The sequence below is a fragment of the Zalophus californianus genome, chromosome 10 (assembly GCF_009762305.2).
Source record: "Zalophus californianus isolate mZalCal1 chromosome 10, mZalCal1.pri.v2, whole genome shotgun sequence".
Classification (NCBI taxonomy): Eukaryota; Metazoa; Chordata; class Mammalia; order Carnivora; family Otariidae; genus Zalophus; species Zalophus californianus.
Genome location: NC_045604.1, coordinates 81,388,196 through 81,411,320, shown reverse-complemented (window position 1 = coordinate 81,411,320; position 23,125 = coordinate 81,388,196). Strand labels below are relative to the sequence as shown.

The following is a 23,125-nucleotide window of genomic DNA, read 5'->3' as shown; positions in this document are numbered from 1 at the left end:
AACAGCCTATTAAACCATTTGAATTATTTGTGCAAATAATTAAAACCATTTAAACAGACTTAACTGATATTGTTGTCACACTAACTTGATAAACAAGCTTCATCTGGTAGATTTAAATTATATGCAACCCTTAGAAATTAGCAAAACTGAAAACCGGTAGATGAACGCTCAAGTCCCTAGATAAAACAGCGTAACTGTTATGACCCCAAGCTTTGAATCATATTCATCTAATCCTGCCAATCAACATCCTGCGTGTGCTTAGGGTCCCCCTGTGGGGGTGGGGAATGACACCCGCCTTCACGGGCCAGCATGACAAGCAGGAAGTGCTGTGCTGGGCCTCGCCTCTGAAGAAGAGCCCCTTCATGGTTCACAGTCTAGATGCCACCCTCTAAAACAAAGGTGCTCCACCTCAAATCCATCCTCTGTTAAAGAGGGATCTTAAAGGGCTTTAGGGGCCTAAGGGGTGCTTGAAATTATGTGTCAAAGCTTGAGTGTGCATGGGCAGTATTCTGACTCCACAGTTTCCATCAAATTCTCAAAAAAGAAACAACTGTCCCTTCTAAAGGGTGACTAGTATTCCAGGAAAATCCAGTTCACATCCATCAATCCCACATCACTGACCTTCTTTCAGATTTCCACTTAAAAGCTGCTTGTGTCTAAAAACGAAAGTGTAGAACACAGCTTGACAGGCTGAATAAAATGGTCCGTGGAGAGCAACGTCACAAAATGCCTTTGTTCCTGAATCCTGGTTATTAAGGTATATGTGCAGCCAGTTAACCAAAAGATCTAGGCATGATTTTACAGTACTAGAGAAAAGAAAAACTCAAGTCAACTTCACTTGCTTCATAAAAAACCAAAAGTGACACAAAAACACACAACTGTCTCTCACTACAGACTAAGAAAAGTCAGTCCGTGGGCTTCTTGGTCTCTTACCCGTGGGCACAGAGAAGCAGCAAACGAAGGGAGGGAAAGGATGGGTGGGCAGGAAGACAGCTTTTCAAGTCTAAGGCAGAGTGCACGCACCTTCTAGCAACAGGCAGGCCCCTAAAGCTGCCTGAGATCCCAAGGGATGGACAAGCATCTCCTTATCGACTCAGAAGGACTTCTCTGACAGCCTCCCTGCCCTCTCAGAGTAATACGGCCACAGAAAAGGGCACATTAAGCAACATTTTACAAGGAAGAGACCATCTGATTGACTTCACCCTTCCCTATGGGGTTCTGATAAAGTCCTGGGGCCTACAATTTAGGGCAGAGTGGACAGATGGCTTTTAGTTGTCGGGGAAGGGTTTGTAACAGCATCCTTGCCCAAAGACATCTTCATGGATCACTGGAAGAAGTAGGCCCAGAGCTGGCCTCCTAAACAGATCTTTCTATTACCTTTAAAAGGGTTTTTTCTTCAGCTTTAACAGATACAACTGATTCGGAATGCAAATGAAAAATGACAAGCCTATAAAGAGAATCAAAACAGTATACAACACTGTGCAACACCCATGAAGACAAATGGGTCTTCACATTCAAGTATAACCATGCAAGACAGATGACAGAAGCTTTCCATATGAGCTTTTATATCTAAAGGAGACATTTTATTCTGAGATTGCTTTTTGGAAATGTAAACATCTTGCATAAAATGGGGGAACAGACTTTTTCACTTTAAAGGCAGACAAAAATTAAAGAAGGTATTTCTCTGACTTAAGACTTTTTGCTATAATCTTTTTAAAGCATGACATAAAAAGCACTTGGAAAATTAGGTTACTTACATAAGAGGAATAAATTTAGCTCTTGCCAAAAAGCTTCCAATATAATTTCCAGCAGCTTGCCTGATGATGGCAGGATTATTTGGATCCTGCAATTTTTTCCAGAGATGTTCCAAAAATGCTTCTGCGAATCCCTATAAAAAGAGAAGGTACTGCTTTAATCTTTTTTAATGTTGAAGAAATCTCTGGCTATCGGAATCCTAAGACTGTAACTCAGCAATAGGGGAAAGTGCTAGTATCTCGGTCACACTACTAGATAAATAACATATGCAGTTCTCATGGTTCTTAATTTTACAACACTCTGAGATAACAGTATTAAAAACAAAAGGTGTTCCCCAGCCTTATATAAGTTCCCAAACGAGCTGAAATTTAGATTCAACCCTACAGATTTCATAGGTTCAGTGACAGAGCTTTGGAATCTGAGAGTGATCCCGCCGTTTAGCCAGAAATGGAAAGCAGGGACAAGCCACACTCGCGTGGGAACCGTGCGGCAGCCCCGTCACAGTGCCAAGTCCTCTCCCGCACGTACTGAACTTACCCAGAAACAGAGACACAGATTCAAGGGGAGTGTTTGACTAATTATGCTAATCATACAAAAAAGACTAATGAAACCTTCTTTTTAACAAAGGCACAACCTCCAGCTTCTCCCAAATAACTCTCTTCAAGAGCACTAACACATACTTCAAGGCAAAGTAAATTCAACCTCCTTACCCACGCCCAGCACTCTCCTGACTATTCCAAGAAGCTACAAAAACAGTGGCAAAGGAACAGTCTTCTATATTTCCATTTTTGTTTCCATAACAGAAAGCCACTGCCTAAAGTTTTAAAATTCTGGATTTAGAAGTTGTTTTGGGATCAACTGAGTTAGGATCAACTGAGAGAATGGACAGAAACAGTTAAATATCCCCTGGGATTTTAACAGCCAGGGCCGGAATGAAGGGGAAGGGCACCGCCTAGTGGACCAAACACAGAATGGCACTTTCAGAGCACTTGGCCTAGGACGAGCTATCTTTCTTTTTTTTTTTAAAGATTTTATTTGTTTATTTGACACAGAGAGCGAGAGAGCACAAGCAGGGGGAACAGTAGAGGAAGAGGGAGAAGCAGGTTCCCTGCCAAGCAGGGAGCCCAATGCGGGGCTCGATCCCAGGACCCTGAGATCATGACCTGAGTCGAAGGCAGACGCTTAACCACCTGAGCCACCCGGGCGCCTCCAGGACGAACTATCTAATTAGAGGCACCAGAAAAGTGAGCTCAGGAAAAAGAAACACCTCATGTCTCCCTTCCCTACAGCCCCCACCCCCAGTTTTTAAGGGAAAATCATGGATAAGAATAAAATAAGCTAAGACCATGTTGACATGGTACTCACCAACTTAAAACTGCAGAGGTAAAACATGAAAAATTGTACATGGCAGGAGGCGTGGGTGGGCAACAGAAGTTTGTCGAAGATGGTTATGAGATCTCGATATAAATCCTTTGTTTTGTTGTTATCTACCTTGCCTAAAGAGAAAATTTGGCATTTCAGCTTTACATGATTTTTATTTTTTTATTTTTTATTAAGATTTTATTTATTTATTTGACAGAGAGACAGCGAGAGAGGGAACACAAGCAGGGGGAGTGGGAGGGGGAAAAGCAGACTCCCCGCCGAGCAGGGATTCCGAAGAGGGGCTCGATCCCAGGACCCCGGGATCATGACCCGAGCCAAAGGCAGACGCTCAACGACTGAGCCACCCAGGTGCCCCTACACATTATTTTTAGGCTGCCACTTTACCAAATTTCTAAAAATAAAATACCATTAAGAAACATCACCCATTAGAAACTGAGGGTTCTAGAGGGGTGGGGCATGGGGGGATGGGTTAGCCTGGTGATGGTATTAAGGAGGGCACGTTCTGCATGGAGCACTGGCTGTTATACGCAAACAATGAATCATGGAACACTACATCAAAAACTAATGATGTAATATATGGTGACTAACATAATAAAATAAAAAAATAAAAATAAATTAAAAAAATATAAAAAAGAAATATCACCATTAAGCTATGATTGTAACAAAATGCCATCTTTATTTGGCACAGATTTTCCTTTATAATATAATAACCCGGCACTGACCAGGAAGCAGGCCCTCACCTCACACACTGCTGTGATACCATAAACAGGAAGCCCTTCTGAAGGGCAATTTTACCATTTATGTGGCAGAAGCTCCCCCCGCTTTTTTTAAAGATTTTATTTATTTGACAGAGAGGGAACACAAGCAGGGGGAGTGGGAGGGAGAAGCAGGCTTCCCGCGAAGCAGGGAGCCCGATGCGGGGCTCAATCCCAGGACCCTGGGATCATGACCTGAGCCGAAGGCAGACGTTTAACGACTGAACCACCCAGGCGCCCCTGGCAGAAGCCCTTTGATCCACTAATTCTGCTGCTAGGAATTTATCACAAGCACATTTCCAGACATATACATATATATAAGGATGTTCATTACACATTTATAATGGCAAAAAAAAGGAGGGGGGAAGGCGCCTAGGTGGCTCAGTTGGTTAAGCATCTGCCTTTGGCTCAGGTCATGATCCTGGAATCGAGCCCCCCATCAGGCTCCCTGCTCAGGAGGGGAGTCTGCTTTTCTCTCTCCCTCTGCTCCTCCCCGTCCAGTCTCTCTTTCAAATAAATAAAATCTTTAAAAAAAAAAAAAAGAGGGGGGAGAAAAAAAAGAGACAATTAAATCCACACAATCAATAGCAACCTAGCAGGACAGTTAATGGTCTGAGAAAATGTTCACAGCAGGTGGAAACGGGCAGATTATGAATCACCGTGTACAACATGACCCCCAAGTCCACTGAAAAACACAGTCCTAAATATACACATGCTAACAGAAAAGAAAAACAGTTCAAAATGCTAATAATCATTCTCTAAATAGTGCAAGTGCAGACATTTAAATTGTCTTTTTTATCTTTTCCTATAGTTGCCAAATTTTCTCTCAATTGTATTATTTTTATAACAACAACAAAATTAGTAACACCATCAACTCAGATTCAAGTCCTCTTATTCTGAATGGCCAACTATCATACTTAAATCTTTACGATAGGAATAAAGAATCCTGTTTTCATGGCAAAGCCTCCAAACGCAAAGTTCCAGGATGGCAAGAAGCACCCCGATTCGTTCACTACAGCATGACACCCCCAAACTCAATCCCTAACACCAAGCACCCTGTACCAATGTGCACTACACTCTCAGAGGTCCTGAACAACTTGAGTGTGATCTGATCCCCACCTAAAACTGACCAAACTCCAGCCATCATCCCCGACTACGACAGTCCGTGAAACCATCAGGGGCTTCGAAGACCAATAGCTGAGCCTGAATCCGGTCCCACCATTCTCAAGCTGTGTCAGGCTGGCAAGTCACAGGATCTCTCTAAACCCTCTTTTCCTCATCCTCGAAACAGTGATTTGTACAGAACCTCTAGGAGGACTATGTCATGTATGGAACACTGAGCACACAACCAGGCACGCTGCCACATTCAAATGCAGCTACTGTGACGAGTGCAGCTCATTACCATCTACATAGCAGACGTCCTTGATGTAGGACAGCAGCAAAGACAGCAGGATGTCCAGGCGCTCAGCTACAGGATGGACCATGCGATCGAGCCTTTGCGGGTCAGCCTTTGTGTCATATTCAGTGTCTTCATCCTCATCCTTTGAACATAACGGACAAACTGACATTAAAAACTGGAGTAAAATAGGTAAGAGGGAAAATTCTCAGAGCTGATTATTTCCTTTGAATGATAAAACAAAGAGAAGACACAGACCCCCTCCTCTAGGCAGGAACTCCCCACCAGAGGTGTGACCCAGAACCCCCAGTGGCATTCCAAATAAAGCAGATTCCGAGCCCAGCCAGAGAGTCACATGGAAGGCTCTCTTGGAGAAAGGCCATGTGAACACCACAGCTTTCCCCCAGCTCCTGGAACCCACTGTGCTGGGCCCTGCTGGTGCCAGGTCTCTCCCAGGACAGGGCACCCCTGCCCCAGCTGCTGGGAGCACCGGTTCTCCAGAGAACCGCCTTGCATTCCTTCCTGCCCTCCGCAGCCGAAATGACCGGCTGACAAGGGGTCACAGGAGGCCATCTCCCTGGCTTCAAGCTGGGATCCAGAGCTCCCGGGATTGGGGGTCATCACTAGGGTCATCATGCTATGTAGCTGTTTTCCAACTGAGAGCAAACTCTCACTTAGTTCCTTCCCCTGCCTTTCCTGCTTCTTCACACCCTTTGTCCCTAGTGACCTAAATCCCCTTCTCAGGCCCTCCTCCTCCAGGGAGCCCGGCCCCCAGCAGAGAAATACTGCATTAAGGCCTAAGACTTGTAAAACAAAGAAATCACACACTGGTATGCTTTCCTATTTATCGCTCCTTCACAAACTGTATGTGGTTTACAAAACAAAAAACAAACAAACAAAAAAAACAAGAACAGAAAGCACAAACGTTAAGAACAAAAATGAAACCTACTTCACCACTCCCACATTCACAGCCTTGGAAGTAAACGAACTCTACTGGACAGTAAGAAACATGACAGCAGCTACTTATTTAAACCTCACTTTCAAGTTTGCTGAACAACTATTTTAAGCTAAAGCCTTGCAGAAGATGAGGGGCCATTAGCCATCTCCTCCTACCCTGTGGAATTATAAACTGTCGTTAGTTAAGTGCTGACCATATTGAAGAGTCCTTCGGTGGCATCTGGCCCGCTACCAGTCTGAATGGCTGCTTCTTCAGCATCCTCAATATCCTGCCGGGATGCATTCACCTACATTATAACAAAGGGGGAAACAGATTGAAAGCAGTGAAAATACAACTGCTTTAGGGTGCCTGGGTGGCTCAGTCGTTTGGGTATCTGCCTTCAGCTCAGGTCATGATCCTGGGTCCTAGAATAGGGCTCCCGACTCAGCAGGGAACCTGCTTCTCCCTCTCCCTCTGCCCTTCCCTCACCCTTTCACCTCTGCTCCAATCTCCCTCACTCTCATGTGCTCTCTCAAATAAATCAAATCTTAAAAAAAAAAAATACAACTATTTTGGGGCACCTGGGTGGTTCAGTCGGTTAAACATCTGATTCTTGGTTCTGGCTCAGGTCATGATCTCAGGGTTGTGAGATCAAGCCCCGCATTGGTATCTGCATTCAGGGTGGAGTCTGCTTGAGATTCTCTCTCCCTCTCTCTCTCTCTGCACCCCTCCCCCAACTTGCTCCCTCTCTCCCTTAAAAAAAAAAAAGAAAAATACAACTACTTTATTCGGGGACTGGAAATTCGTCTGATATACATACTTTGAAGGGGTCCACATAAGCATCCTTTCTGGCACTGTAACTCAATATACAATTACGGTGCAAACCTACCAACTGGTCTGGGTCACAAAGGAATTTACAAGACTACAAATCACATTCCTTCCACTACATACTTCTATAAAATCGTTATGAAATGCAGTGTGCTAGTCTAAATCAGCTTCCACAAACTGAACATTCATTCCAACTCTTACATGTTGCACAAGAAGCATATCATCCATCAACTGAGCAGGAAAATGACAAAATGCAAGTCAACTGGAATTACTGAATATTCATTTTGGTATGTAACCCTATCTCGTTTCACACAACATTCAAATCATGCATTTTTTACTCTCTCTACATGACCTCCTTTCTACATGTGCTCGCCACTGTTGCACAGTATGAACCACGGGAAGACTTTACAGATGATACGTGCAGCCGGCCAGACAGCATTCCTCCCAGTGAGCATCGCACCAGCCTGCCAACCTCCAGCTCATCCCAGGCCTGCCGCACTGCTACCTTGCTCCCCCCCTGCCCACAGTATCGGGGCTCTCCTCCATCACTCACAGCTCCTCAGTCCACAGACCTCACGTCTCCCCCAACAGCCCCGCTCCATCGCCTCCTACACCCTCACCAAGGCCTCCAGCAGCCCCACTCACCAACCACGCACTCTCCCCTGAAACACAGTGCGTCCCATCCAGGGACACAGCAGCAGACTCCCACCGAATCAACAAATCCAAGGACATTGGCTCTGTTCATCCTCCTTAAAAACGTCAACAGTAGCTCACGCCACTGGCCAAACCCTTCCTTCTTCCAGATCCTCCGCAGGTGTCTGTACTTGCCTTCCCCACCCCCCATTACACTTCCTCTCTCCCGACTCGCCAGCATCCCCGCACAGGTGCGCCCTGGCCCCTCCCGGCCGCTACCACTGCTCGCTGACCATTCTCCATCAGGCGCCCCAGCTGCCCCCCCAGTCCATCCACAACAGAACGCTTCCTCTTTCAACCTCCTCCTGACTTTTCTCCTTACTACTAACACCGACTCTATTCCCCAGGGAGCAATTGCTCTCTTACCCTCTACTTCTCCACTTCCAACCCGGGCTCAAGGACCAGTTTGCCTTTCCTCCCCCATGTCACTAGAACCCACCACTTTCCTTCATTCCCACTGCAGGCTTTTTTTTTTTTAATTTTTTTTAAAGATTTTATTTATTTATTTGAGAGAGAGAGAATGAGAGATAGAGAGCACGAGAGGGAAGAGGGTCAGAGGGAGAAGCAGACTCCCTGCTGAGCAGGGAGCCCGATGCGGGACTCAATCCCGGGACTCCAGGATCATGACCTGAGCCGAAGGCAGTCGCTTAACCAACTGAGCCACCCAGGTGCCCCCCACTGCAGGCCTCTTTAAAAAAGGGTATAAAGAATTCAACATCACTTCCTTAGGAATGCCTTCCTGACCCCTTCACACGACATCAGGTTTTCCAGCACGTTAACAACATGTGTTCCATTCATAGCATTTACCACGACTGTACTTTCACATGTGTGTGACCATCTAATGCCTTGTTCCCCAACCATGAGAGATGGGACCATCTATAACCACCAGCATATCCATCAAGTTCAAGAAATGTTCAAAGAAATCAAAGGTGGAAATGTGGATTCTTCTCCATCATTGCTTCTATTGTTTCACATACTATGACTATGTATTTAATAAATGAAAATCAATGAGAAAAACAGGTTATCAAATACTTACATCCAACTTGAGTAGCTTCTCGATCACAAGCTCCAGAATTTCATGCCTCAAGGTCGGAAAATATACACTAATCCTTAGTAAATTATGAACATAACATTCCTAAAACATAAAAAGACAAAACATTTCAACAGAGGATAAATGTTTCATAATGACAAGAAAAACATTAATTACACAATCTTTAGTTTCAATTAAATAGAAAAAATAGACTATCCAGCGACACAGAAACTATACTGTTCCTCTATCAACACAATGTTCAGTATAAGTAATCTAATTACCCCTCAGTGAATTAAATCTGTTTGGGGGAGGTTGGTTTTATTAAGATTTTATTTTTAAGTAATCTCTACACCCAACGTGGAGCTCGAACTCACAACCCTAAGGATCAAGAGTCACATGTTCCACCAACTGAGCAACCAGGCGCTCCACCCCACCTCTGTTAATTAAATTTGTAATCTGTATACTTCCACAGTATTTTTTTAAACAGGTTTGTTGAGATATAATTCATCCATCTAAAGTGTGTAATTCAACAGTATTTAGTATATTCAGAGTTGTACAACTGTCACCACAACCAGTTTTAGAACATTTTCATCACCTAAAAAGGATAGGATTATCTTTCAGTAATGTACCTCCCCCCAAGCCCTAAGTAACCACCGATCTGCTTTCTAAGAACTTGCCTATGCTAGGCTGTCATGGAAGTGGACTCTTATACTATGTGGCATTTTAGCATGTTTTCAAGATTCACTCACTTTGTGGCAAGTAAACCACTCTGTTCTATTGCCAAATAATACCCACTGTATACACATACCACATTTTGTTGATTCATTGGCCCGTAAACATTTGGTTGTTTCCGTATTTTGAATATTCGTGTAAGGTGCTGCGTAGACATACATTTTCTGCTGGATAGACACCTAGCAGTGGAAATGCTAAGTTGTATGGCAATTCTCTGCTTAACCTTTCTGAGGTAAGGCCAAGAAGCCTTCCCAAAGCACTTCGGCACCTACCATCCTCCACTCTCACCAGCGATGGAATGAGGGTTCTAACTTCTCCACATCCTCACCACTACTTGTTACTGTCTGTCCCTCTGAGTACAGCCATCCCAGCAGGTGTGAAGTGGGATCCTGCGTTATGGTTTCGTCTTGCGTTTCCCTGACAGCTAGTGATGTTGAGCTTTTCCTGTGCGTACTGACCATAAGTGTATCAATTCTGGAGAAATATCCATTCAGATTGTGTGTCCATTTTTGAGTTATTTGCCTTTTTATTATCAAAATATTAGAGTTCTTCATATATCCTAGATATACACAACTTGCAAGTATTTTCTCCCACTGTTTGGGTTGACTTTTTACTCTCTTGAAGGTGTCCATGAAGCACAGCAGGTAAACTGTAAAGAAGTTGAACTCATCTAGTCTTCTGTGGCTCTGTGTTTCAGGCATCCTATCTGGAAACTGTTGCCTAATCCCAGGTCACAAAAATGCTTACCTATGTGTTCTTACTAAGAGCTTTTTTTAGCTTACATTTAGGTCTTTAATCCATTTTGAGTTCATTTTTGTTTACTGTGTGAGGGGAGGCCTGGCTTCATTCTTTGCATGTAGATTTCTGCTTGTCCCACAACCATTTGTGGAAGACTGTTCTTTGCCCCATTAAATTATCTTGTACTACTGGCTTTTGTATACTGATCTTATATTCTACAACCAGGCTGAACTCATCTTACTTCTAATAGTGTTTTGAGAATTCCTCAGGATTTTTCTAAATGTAGGATGTCATCTGCAAATACAGGCATTTTTTACTTCTTCCTTTCCAATCCAGATGCCTTTTCCTTTTCCCACCTGCCCCTGCTAGAACCTCCAGTATAATACTGAACAAAAGGGCAAGAGCAGACATCCCTGTTTTGTTCCTTATCTTAGGAGAAAGCTCTTTCACCACTGAATAGGATACTACCTGTGAGTTTTTCATACATGTCCTTTATCAGGTTGAAAAAGTTCCCTTCTATTTTTGTCATGGAAGAGTTCTGGTGTTTGTCAAATGCTTTTGACAATGCATCTACTGAAATGATCATGTGGTTCCTGTCATCTATTCCACTGACGTGGTGTGTTTTATTCACTGATTTTAACAGGTATTAAATGAACCATACAGTGCTAGGATAAATTTCACTTGGTCATAGTGCATAACTCTTTACGTTGCTAAATGCAGTTTTCTAGTACATTGAGAATTTTTATATCTATATTCATAAGAGATATAAGATTTATAATATGCCACTTGAAGCAGACTATCACAAACATTAGCAAACCTTATTAACTCCGTATTTAATACTTATAATACCTTATTTAGGAAAAAATAAGCTATGCTTAGTAGGAAACCACTATTCATTATTGAAAACCAGAGGTCATCTAAATATTACACAAAAACTTAAGAATTCATCCATAGACGGTTCCGCCTTCATGTTCAAATAAGGCATGTTTACAATTGGTTATAATGTATAAACTACTACCTTCTAGTAATTTTTATCTGTATAATCACTAAGCCTATTCAGATATTTCTGAAATGGACTCTGCACTTTAAAGGGAAAAAAGGCACTGGGGATCCTCAGTGAGTTCCTAAGAAAGGAATGTGAGTCACATTCCTACTCTTGACTTTAATCTGGAAAACAACTGCTAAGAAAAAGATGTAACACCACCTAAAACTAAATCATAACTTTTCCATTATTTTCCCCATGAAAAGATTGCTTACCAATGTTCTCTCTGATTTTCGAACAAATGGAAATTTTTCCACCAATATTGGCATAAGAAACCACGGTGTCCTATTTAAAACATAAAAAAAATTTAAAAATCAGTGCATGTTAACGACTTTCTTGGAAAGTGACATTTCCATTCTAAGAGCAAATATGGATGCAGGAGACAAATGGTAACTAACTACTTCAAATAATCAGAACTTAAACACACAGCTTCAGAGAAAATCTACAATACCTTAGGGAAAAATAACCTTTTATTAACTTTGATATCAATAGCAAAATAAAAAGGGGGATTCTTTTCTACAAAAGCAACAGAGCTTCAGTTTAAAATCTAAATGTTTCCCACGGCAGTGCTTTCCCACATATATTACTTTAAAAAGGAGAAAAAAGCATCAACTTGAGTAATTTTTTAAGTTAGCAAATAATAAACTTACAGAGAGAACTTGAAGTTTACTCTTCCAAAAGAAACCCAAGTTTTTTCTTAGAACTATAACTTTTTAAAAATTCAAATATGGGGCGCCTGGGTGGCTCAGTTGGTTAAGCAACTGACTCTTGATTTCGGCTCAGGAGTCATGATCTCAGGCTTGGGGGACGGAGCCCCACAGCACTCAGAGGGCAGTCTGCATGAGATTCTTTCTCTCTCCCTCTGTCCCTCCCCCCTCTCAGGCTCTCCCTCTCTAAAATAAAATAAATCCTTAGGGAAAAAAATATTCAAATGTAATCAACATACAATATTAGAACTGCAATTTTTATTTATATGGCATGACACAAGCACACAAGGTTTGCTCACTGAAAATTTTTGGATATCACATCTTGTTGAAGATAAAAGCAAAATTCCAACCACTATACAAAATTTGGAGGAAAATTTGCACACAAGCTCCAAGTAAGAATTTAAATAATTTTAATTAAGTCATTAATTCTTAAATTAATTTTTAATTTAAATAAAGACAATGAAGAGAGAACTAAAATGCCATTTTGTAGAATGTTATATCAACAAGATACAAAAACATGTAGCATACAACTTGAGTTCTGATGCTATGAACATAGTTAAGTTCCTACTAATTGATCGTAATTTTCTTGAGACTTAAAGACCATGATTCAAAGTAAGTAACAGAAGGATACTCACGAGGGGACATATCTTGCTATTATTTGCAAGGCTCTGTGACATGTGTCAAAATTGGCGGGAAGATCTACAAGGAGAAAAGTGAGTATGAGCATAAAGATAAAATTGAAAACTGAAAAATGATGTTTTAAGCTAAAAACACCCGCTAACCAAAACTGAATCATTTACTAGCAAAATATTAAATTTAAGATTCTTCTCCAGAACCAACCATCAATGAAGACTAAGTGGACTTACTACATAAGTAATGCACTAAGGGCAACTGGTTACATGTTAATGCTGAATGTAACCAAAAAGATTCCATCAGAGGTTGCCATTTGTTGCAGCCTACCCATCAGAATAAATCCTGGGGGTGCCCTATACTTTATCATTCAGCAGCATTCTCTCAGACACAGGAGGCATCCCGTGTTTAATCCTGTTTATACTTACTATCATCTTCATCATCAGAATCTGAAACATCGACGTCACCTTCCTTAATGACCACTCGGGCTTTTGATGGAAAAACAAAATATGTCATTCTTTTTGTCACCGACCTAAACATCAACAGCTACAAAAAAAGTGATTTTTCCATTGTCCAAACTTAGTACAATGACTGAATTTGCAGTCTAAAGAAAAAAAAGTGTCAAGTAACTTTATAAGTAAAGCTAAAAATTCCTGAGTTCTAACACTTAACGTAAAAAAATCACAGCAACAAATCTAAATGCTTCCATAGAAATCATTATAGGGAACAGACATGTACCAAAACTGCTGCCAATATGCATCTCAGGAATTTTCCATGTTGGCACAATCCCCACAGGGTTCTGAGAAGGTAGTATCTTAATAAAGAGGTATTTAAAAAATGAGAAAGCAAAGAAAGCAAAGAACCACTTACGAGGTACAAAATGAGAAACAATCATGCTGAGACATGGTCTAAGGAAGACAGTCTGTGCTGATACAAGATTACCAAGAAAAGCCAAATACTCCTCCACCACTGTCTGACTTCTATTCAACCACTGCAATCTCTAGAGGTGGGAGGGAAAGAAACATATAAGAAACATTTTACTGATACAATGTGTTCTGTTTTCAAAGTACCAAATCACATACTAGTCAGTGAAATAAGTGGCAAACTTACCAATAAAATACAAATAAGCTGCTCAAAGTCTTTAGTCAAGTACATGATGGAAGAACGGAATTCTAACAGCCAGTTAATGATCTGGTCATCCTTAAGGTAGACAAAGAAAAGTGCTTTCAAAATCACAAAGCCTCTAAAATAACAAAAAGATGATACCTATTTTGCACCAAGCACCTACCAATAATATTTAAATTAGGAGAAAAAAGTCACAAACTTGCACTGAAGCCAAAATTGGAATGAAAATTTCTTAGTTTATATCAAAACAGAAGGATGTTGCAATACTTTTTCCTGTTTTTTTAAAAAAGCAACATAGTAACTCTCACATACAGGAAATAAGTGGAAACATTTCAAAAGTTGACAGGTGGGAATCTTTCAAACTGCAGAAAGAGCAGAGCAGATTCAAATACTGTAAGACCACAAGGACCAAGAGTTACCTCAATTTCTCTATATTCATGCTGACGTGAAAACATGTTAATATTCAGTCTAAGCTAATTAATTAGAGACATCAATACATATAACTTTTTCTCAACCCAACCTGTAACTAGACTTAAATATATTAAGATCTGTTATAGATAGGGGCCCCTGGGTGGCTCAGTTGGTTAAGCATCTGACTCTTTTTTCGGCTCAGTTCATGATCTCAGGGTTGCTGAGATCGAGCCCCGTGTCAGGCTCTGCGCTGAGCGCGTGGACCTTGCTTAGGAATCTCTCTCTCCCTGCCCCCTCCCCCTGCTCGTGCACGTTCTCTCCCTCTCTCTCTCAAAAAAAAAAAAAAAAATGTGTTATATATAAATGTTGGCTCCACTACTCCATGAAGTATTTTTTAGGCAATAAAATTACTGTGCATCATTAATAACTTTTAGTGACATGGGAAAAACTGCTAAAAGAAAACAAACCATGTATAAAATATGCTACAGGTTAAATATAAAATTTATTGTATTAATTCATATGCACAAATACATAAGAACAAACTAAAAACCCCCAATTTTGAAAGAAATGGTTATTGCTGATTAAGACTCAGTAGGGGAGGGCGCCTGGGTGGCTCAGTTGGTTAAGCGACTGCCTTCGGCTCAGGTCATGATCCTGGAGTCCCGGGATCGAGTCCCACATCGGGCTCCCTGCTCAGCGGGGAGTCTGCTTCTCCCTCTGACCCTCTCCCCTCTCAGGCTCTCTATCTCATTCTCTCTCTCAAATAAATAAATAAAATTAAAAAAAAAAAAGACTCAGTAGGGGAAAGGAACATATAAACAAACAAAAGCACTACACTGTTGTATCTATCACAAGAGATTATTAACAGACAGTGTTGTGCTAGTGATAGATTATCACAGACAGTATGGTACCTACGTGAAGGACTACTACCAGCCAGGGTTGTACCTGCAATTATAGACTACTGATAGGGAGTATCATTTAGTGAGAACACAGCAGGTGCCAGGCATGGTGCCAACACCACACAAACGCCTCCCTTACTAATCCTAACAATGCTGAAAATGGACTGCTGGTGTTCCGCTTTTACAGCTGAGGAAACTGAGGCTAAGAGAAATTAATAAGCAACCTGCCCATTTGAGAAGCTAACAAAGAACTGGGTTCACACCTGTCTGACTGGGTCAGAGCCTACGCTCTGTCCACTCTCCCACAATACCTTGCTCCATACAGAGAAGGAGCCCACCGCCTTTTCCCCAACTCCATTCAACTGCTGACTGCATGCGATGTGCTATCTGTGACAAATTTCAATGAGACGGACTCTTTCCTGATGAAACCCCAAGTAAGCTGGCAGTAAAGTCAAGTAAATTACAACTCATTTGCACTATGGTAATTTCATAATGTCCACAACCAGTAAAGATAACTGTACTGATAGCTCACCAAGGCCCGAAGCAAAGAAGACAGCTAAGGTATGTGCAAATAAAAATGAGTTAGGGAGCCTGGGTGGCTCAGTTGGTTAAGCGACTGCTTTCGGCCCAGGTCATGATCCTGGAGTCCCGGGATCAAGTCCCACATCGGGCTCCCTGCTCGGCGGGGAGTCTGCTTCTCCCTCTAACCCTCTTCCCCCTCGTGATCTCTATCTCTCATTCTCTTTCTCTCAAATAAATAAAATCTTAAAAATAAAATAAAATAAAATAAAAAAATAAAAATGAGTTAACTCTATCCTATCCCTTTTCCACTAAAAAAAAGTACAAGAAAATTATAAAGCTAATATTTAAGCTGCTCCGTTTTTTTATTTTTTTTTAAAGATTTTATTTATTTATTTGAGAGAGAGAGAGAGAGAATGAGAGATAGAGAGCACGAGAGGGAAGAGGGTCAGAGGGAGAAGCAGACTCCCTGCCGAGCAGGGAGCCCGATGTGGTACTCGATCCCGGGACTCCAGGATCATGACTTGAGCCAAAGGCAGTCGCTTAACCAACTGAGCCACCCAGGCGCCCGCTCCGTTTTTTTAAAGTAAACTAGTTGCAGACTCTGGTGCTTTAGTACTGAAATCACTTTTAGAAGCAAATCACTTGCAACACTCTCTGAACTAACACAGATACAACTGATGCAACTGTTGGTATGTCAAGATACCGATGAGAAGTGCTGATAAAAAATACAGTGGGGGCACCTGGCTGGCTGAGTCGGTGGAGCATGCAACTCTTAGATCTCGGGATTGTGAGTCTGAGCCCCACGCTGGGTATAGAGATTACTTAAAACATAAATAAAATCCTAAAAACAACAGAACACAAAGAAAATGGTCCTTTGTACCGACAGAACGCCAGGGTCAGGGAGAGCTTAAAATAGGAAGTGACACTTCTGCTGTCTATAAACAGACTGGGTGTTCTCTAGGGGCTTCATTCCTCACAGAGCGACAAGCATGTATTCAGAAAACCAAAAGTAGTTCTGTTATGGCTGGAGTATATGGTAAGCAAGTCAACAGAAAAATAGGGCAATCAAAGAGGAGCAGAGATAAATAACCAAAGTCCTTGTAAGCCAGATTTGTAATTAGGAAGATCTACCAGAAAGGTGGGGAATGGAGTGAAATGAACACCCATGTGCTCAGAGAGAACCAAGGAAAGTTCCATTAAAGAGGACACTTCAGGGGCACCTCAGTTAAGAGTCTGCTTTCAGCTTGGGTCATGATCCCAGGGTCCTGGGCTCGAGCCTTGCACCAGGCTCCCTGCTCAGCAGGGAGTCTGCTTCTCCCACTCCCTTTGCCCCCTCCCTGATCATGCTCTCTAATAAATAAATTCTTTAAAAAAAAAAAAAAAAAGATGGGGCGCGTGGGTGGCTCAGTTGTTAAGCGTCTGCCTTTAGCTCTGGTCATGATCTCAGGGTCCTGGGATCAAGCCCCACGTCGGGCTCCCTGCTGAGTGGGGAGCCTGCTTCTCCCTCTCCCACTCCCCCTGCTTGTGTTCCCTCTCTCGCTATGTCTCTGTCAAATAAATAAAATCTTTAAAAAATTTAAAAAAAGAGGATACTTCAACTGGATCTCAAATAGTAGGAGTTTTGTAGATAAACTAATAACAACAGTAAACACTAATATAGTAATTACCATGCCAGGCACTGTTCTAAGATTTTAACATATAATAAGTCATTTAATCCTTACAACCATCCCATGAGGTAGGTGCTACCATTGGTTCCCATTTTATAGCTGGGGCCAATGAGGCACAAAAGTGCAGTGTATTTACCCTCAGTCACAAAGTCAGTAAGGGAGGGAGTCCATGTAGCCAGAGCCCATGCTCCAATAGGCAGCAACTAAAGTGGATACAGAGGACCTCTTGCAACCACAAAAGGCACATGCAAAGAGATAAAGATGAACAGAAGTGGCGCCCAATGCTGGGTGTAGAGATTACTTTTTTAAAATTAAAAAAAATAAAGTGGCGAATTCATGGAATAAAGTATCTAGTGCGACTAAACATAGAAAAAAAATGCAGCGCACCATGCTAAGAAGCTCGGCCTTTCTGCATAAGGCATGAAGTTTTCCCACAGGAAAATGACACGTTTAGCGTGTGCTTTAGAGAGGATTTAGGCTCCACTGTGGATGGTACAATTTGGGGGGGAGGGTAACGGGAGATAGAGGAGAACTGGAAACCTAGACAACCTAACGGAGTTAAGGGAAGAATCCAGACAAGAGAGCACCAACAATGCAAGAAGCCTTGAAAGACTTTTTTTTTTCCTCCAAAGGCCCTGGTGAATCAATGGAAACGAGGGGTGACGAAGTCAAGAAAGACCCCAGGGTCTTTCCCAGCTCAAGAATTAGGTAAGCAATACATCAGTTAAGCCCATAAGGAGACTGTAGAGGAGTGTGTTTGGGAGAGAGAAATGATAAATTTGGGGCACTTGTAATACTTGTGGGCTGGCAGTTAAGAAACAAGTCAGGAGGGGCACCTGGGTGGCTCAGGCGGTTAAGCATCCGACTCTTGATTTCAGCTGGAGTCATGATCTCGGGGTTGTGGGATCAAGCCTCATGTCAAGCTCCGCACTCAGGAGGAGTCTGCTGGAGATTCTCTCCCTCCACCTGTCCCCCTGCTTGTGCGCATGCTCTCTCTAAAATAAATAAATAGGGCGCCTGGGTGGCTCAGTTGGTTGGGCGACTGCCTTCGGCTCGGGTCATGATCCTGGAGTTCCGGGATCAAGTCCCACATCGGGCTCCCTGCTCAGCGGGGAGTCTGCTTCTCTCTCTGACCCTCCCCGCTCTCAAGCTCTCTCATTCTCTCTCTCAAATAAATAAATAAAATCTTTCAAAAATAAAATAAACCTTTAAAACAAACAAACAAACAAGTCTAGAGCCCACAAGAGCAATATGAGCTAGAGATACAAATCAGGAAGTTACCAGGCCACAGGTGAATTCCAAAGCCACAAGGGCATAAGGAAATCATGAAGGAATAATTTTTACAGGAAGGAAAGGGTCAAGTCTAGAAACTTAATCAACACCAAATTTAATAACCAGTCGCAAGAATGATTAGACATAAGTGATAAGACAGGAAGATCCCAGAAACTGAAGGAAAGGTTTTAAGAAGTGGGCAGCCAACAGTGTCAACTGCTACATGGAATTCGTATGACGCTTAGAAAAAAAAAAAGCCCGCTGAAATCAGCACGTAAGAAATGACTGGTAATCTCTGTCATAGTAATCACAGCAGAGGACTTCATAGTGGATTTAAACAGGCAGGGAAATGAGAAAAGTGCGGGATGGCAGCAGGAATAACAGCTAACAAAGCCCTTTGTGTCAGGGGCTGTTCTAAGTGCTTTTCATATATTAACTCACTGGATCCTCTAAAACCTCTACATTTAAAAGACCCCTATTGTTTTTCTGGTTTTACAAAGACAAAAACAGAGGCAGAGAGGTTAAACAAGCTGCCCAAGATCACACACTGGGAAACAAGAGTAAGGATTTGATCCCAGACAACCTGACTACTACTGCCATGGTAAGAGACTACTCTTTCCAAAGTTGGGAAATAAAATTCATTGAGTTGTGCCTACATGACAGGTATATATCTTAAAAGGTACATCTCTTGAAACATTTCCAAAAACAATGAAAAGGGTACTAGCTCGAAAGACAAGTCAACTTGTGTTTTTGTTTTCTCAGTGAAGAGACATGAAAGCAGCATGCCGCATAGAGGAAAGAGGTTCCAGAAAGGAAAGATAAAGCAGGGATTCTCAACCTGAGCACTCCTGGCATCTCGGACTTGTGGAGGGCCGCCCTGTGCATTGCTGGATGTGTAGCTGCATCCCTGTCATCCACTCACTGGATGCTAGTAGTACCCCTCCCTCCACAAGACGTGGCAACCAAGAATGTCTCCAGTTCATCACCGAATGTGCCCTGGGGGCAAAAGTGCCCCTCGTTGAGAGCTGCTGCATTCAAGTGACGATCGTACAGAGAGCAAGTTCTAGAGGATGGAACAGGACCAAAAGTGCAAACTGAATCTGTACAAAGTGGCTACAGCTTTGCTAATGAACAAATGTAAATTAATTACCTTTATGTCTGGATCTGACAGCTGGTTCTTCAACAACTCAAAGTCATTTGTTTCACCCTAAACAAGAACGGGGAAAAAAAAAAAAAAAGTAGTTCTGCTTACTTCAGTTTCCTGTTAAAGACCAACAGCAGGACTTTTAACTATTACAAAAGGAACATTATAACTTTCACCCATCATTGGACTGTAAAATTGTAATTCCAAAAATTTAAAAACTCACGTTAGTGGAGCTAGGCAGCTTGGAAAAAAAATTAAATGAATACTGAAAGGTTGTTCACATTTAGGTATACTTATGTACTGACACCTAAACACAATAGTTGATGACACAAGGTACCATCCATTCATATATGTGGATTTAAGATGCTTATACAGGGGCACCTGGGTGGCTCAGGTGGTTAAGCAGCTGCCTTCAGCTCAGGTCATGATCCCAGGGTCCTGGGATCAAGCCCCGCATCGGGCTCCCTGCTCTGTGGAAAGCCTGCTTCTCCCTCTCCCACTCCCCCGGCTTGTGTTCCCTCTCTCACTGTCTCTCTCTGTCAAATAAATAAATGAAATCTTAAAAAAAAATAAAATGCTTATACAGGGGCACCTGGGTGACTCAGTCATTAAGCGTCTGCCTTCGGCTCAGGTCATGATCCCAGAGCCCTGGGATCAGGCCCGCGTCCGGCTCACTGCTGCACAGGAGGCCTGCTTCTCCCTCTCCTGCTCTCCCTGCTTGTGTTCCCTCTCTCACTGTGTCTCTCTCTGTCAAATAAATAAAACCATTAAAATAAATAAATAAATAAATAGACTGCTTATACATATAAATACAAACATTCATATTTTCCCTCCATCACTGAGATTTAGTAGAATCACTTCTAAACTAACACAGAACCAAAACAAAAAAACAAAACAAATCCCTATTGACAGAGCTGGTTTATTGTCCCAAAACAATGCTTAGGTAATTCCTTAAGAAATAAAATGCTCTTAGGCGCCTGGGTGGCTCAGTCAGTTAAGGGTCTGCCTTCGGCTCAGGTCATGATCCCGGGGTCCCAGGATCAAGCCAGCAATGGGCTCCCAGTTCAGCAGGGAGTCTGCTTCTCCCTGACCCTCCCCGCTTTTGGTGCTCTCACTCACTCTTTCTCTCTCAAATAAATAAATAAAATCCTTTAAAAAAATTTTTTTTAAAAAAGAAAGAAAATGCTCTGATCCAATGATTTTTATTCTAGCACTTGCTCAAGTTTTTGAAAGATACTACGTAAATAAAGCATTTGAAGACATACAACCTCAGCAGAGAGGTTATTACTCTAATTTTGAGCTGATAGCATAATGCTATGATTAAACAACTGACTTCAAGACTGACATCTAAAATTCATTTTATTATGTCTACTGGTCTTTAGTATAAAGGCTACAACTGTATCCTAACCAACAAAGACCAAACCTCAACGTATCAATTACATATCAATAAAGCAGTGGGGGGAAAGACACCAGACCTCACATTATCTCCTTTTACCTTTTTGTACTTCACCAAGACTTCTGTCACAGTTCCACCAAACCGAACAGTTTTTCTTGGGGGAGAATTGAAGAACTCATTCTCTAAAGTGAGCATATCTGAAAGCCTGTAGAACCAAGATTATCACACTATTAAGTGCAGGACAGAGAATAATAAAAATTGTAATACTCAACTTTTATGGAGCCAACATCACTCAGCGGGACTATCGCTAAAGCCTCCTACCTGGCCTCCTTGCTTCCACTCTAACCTCCCAACAGTCTTCTTTCAGTGATCTAATGATCTTTGCAAAACTTAAAACAGACCATGCTACTCTACTCTCCTGTTAAATTCTCCCAAGGTTTCCCACCTCACTTAGAACACAAATTCAAACTCTGCGACAGTCTTCAAGGTCCTACATTAATCTGGCCCCCGCCTACCTCTCTGACCTCATCTCCAACCACTTAACATACTGCAACCATAGTGTCCTTGCTATTCTTCAAACTTGCCAAGCTGATTCCCATTTCTCTTGCTGTTCCCTTTATCAGAAACACTCATGCTCCAGACCTAGACACACTGGGTTCTTGTCTTCACTCAAGCTAAGGTCAAATGTCAGAGGGGCCGAAATCTAAAGTATCCATCCCCTCACTCCCCCATCGCCCTGTTTTTATTTCTTCAGGTTATCTCTACCTGAAACCATGCTGTTCTTTTATTAGTCACTGATTTTCCCTCCTTAGACTGTAAGCTCTGTTGAGAGCACAGATGTTGTCTTTTGATAGACTACGGTCTTCAGCCTATAACCAAGAAAGTACAGGCACTTAATAAATACCACGAATGATATAATCGCTAAGTGTTTCACAAAGTTTTCTTCCTTTACACAAAGCGGAGGGGGGGGGGGGTGCGGGGACACAGCCTCTTACTAATGACTCTCAAAGTTAAACCCCAAAATGTTTTATGGGGGTTAGGAGCTTTAAAAGTTGAGAAAGACAGGGGCGCCTGGATGGCTCAGTAGGTTAAGCATGTGACTCTTGATTTCGGCTGAGGTCATGATCTCAGGGTCCTGACACTGAGCCCCACCTCCAGCGCGGAGCGCAGCGGGGAGTTGGCTTGAGATTCTCTCTCCCTGGGCCCCTCCCCCAGCTCGTTCGCTCTCTAATAGATAATAAATCTTAAAAAAAAAAAAAGTTGAGGAAGGCAAGATTGTTACAAAAACGTGTATGTGGAAACACATTTCAAACATCAACAGAAAATTACGAGTCCGTTTGCCATCAATGACAGCATTCGCCTGATAAATCAAAGACGTCAGGGAACTCTTCCCAAGTCTAGACGAAGAAGCGGGAGGGATGAGCAAAGGAGAAGGTAGCACCCAGGCCTGGGGCGCTGAGGGAGCCCCGCGAGGAGAAAAGGGGACTCTGGAACGCAGAACAGATTCATTTTCCCAGCCCCTCTCCCACCTTTACCACCCACCTAAAGGGCATGGGCTTACTCCGGAGAACCTGAGATGACCCTCTACCGGTTGCTCCCACGATTCCTTCAGCTCTGCCCCAGGCCCTTTCACATCCGCTACCCTAACCCCGGTCCTGGACTCCAGTCCCAGATGCGCAGAAGGAAGCGTCCCGGACTCTCACCCAGTCCTCGTAGCGCCCAGCGTCTTGACTGCAGAGGCCGAGGCGGCCGCATCTGCGGGCAACCGCGTGTGAAGCAGCGGGGCCGCCATTGGGCCGGACAAGCGCGACAACCGCGCTTCTCACCGGAAGTCGTACTCCTTCTGGCATTTCCCCCCCATCCCGTGGCCCGGAAGACGCGCGCGCGAGCGGCGGCCTTCAGCCAATCAGGATTCCCGAGTGAGAGCGCGCGATTCCCGGCGGGCTAGAGCGCCGCCAAAGCTTTCTCCTCCCCGCCCTGCGTCAGGGCCCCTCCTCGCAGTTGGAGGACTTTGCCCGCGGGTTGCGGCGCTTAGCACTAGAAGAGGAGAGATATTTGGCGGC

General features: G+C 42.8%; 1 protein-coding gene across 4 annotated transcripts in view; it reads right to left on the bottom strand.

Moving 5' to 3' along the window:
* Positions 1-22,900, bottom strand: part of RRN3 (RRN3 homolog, RNA polymerase I transcription factor) — a 30,590-nt gene extending 7,690 nt beyond the window's left edge. For 2 of the 4 annotated variants that reach the window (XM_027611612.2, XM_027611614.2), the window contains exons 1-14: positions 22,766-22,900; positions 21,162-21,267; positions 19,673-19,729; positions 13,737-13,826; positions 13,497-13,626; positions 13,055-13,114; positions 12,632-12,695; positions 11,505-11,574; positions 8,784-8,882; positions 6,441-6,533; positions 5,296-5,434; positions 3,121-3,251; positions 1,758-1,888; positions 622-806 (exon numbers count right to left, since the gene is read on the bottom strand). In XM_027611612.2, the coding sequence (XP_027467413.2) occupies positions 622-806; positions 1,758-1,888; positions 3,121-3,251; positions 5,296-5,434; positions 6,441-6,533; positions 8,784-8,882; positions 11,505-11,574; positions 12,632-12,695; positions 13,055-13,114; positions 13,497-13,626; positions 13,737-13,826; positions 19,673-19,729; positions 21,162-21,267; positions 22,766-22,854 (1,444 nt within the window). In that variant the 5' untranslated portion in view covers positions 22,855-22,900. Of the gene's footprint in view, positions 1-621; positions 807-1,757; positions 1,889-3,120; positions 3,252-5,295; positions 5,435-6,440; positions 6,534-8,783; positions 8,883-11,504; positions 11,575-12,631; positions 12,696-13,054; positions 13,115-13,496; positions 13,627-13,736; positions 13,827-19,672; positions 19,730-20,258; positions 20,294-21,161; positions 21,268-22,604; positions 22,737-22,765 lie in introns of those variants that run through there. The other 2 variants (XM_027611613.1, XM_027611615.1) reach the window with 2 other exon arrangements.
* Between the last annotated feature and the right edge of the window lie 225 nt (positions 22,901-23,125).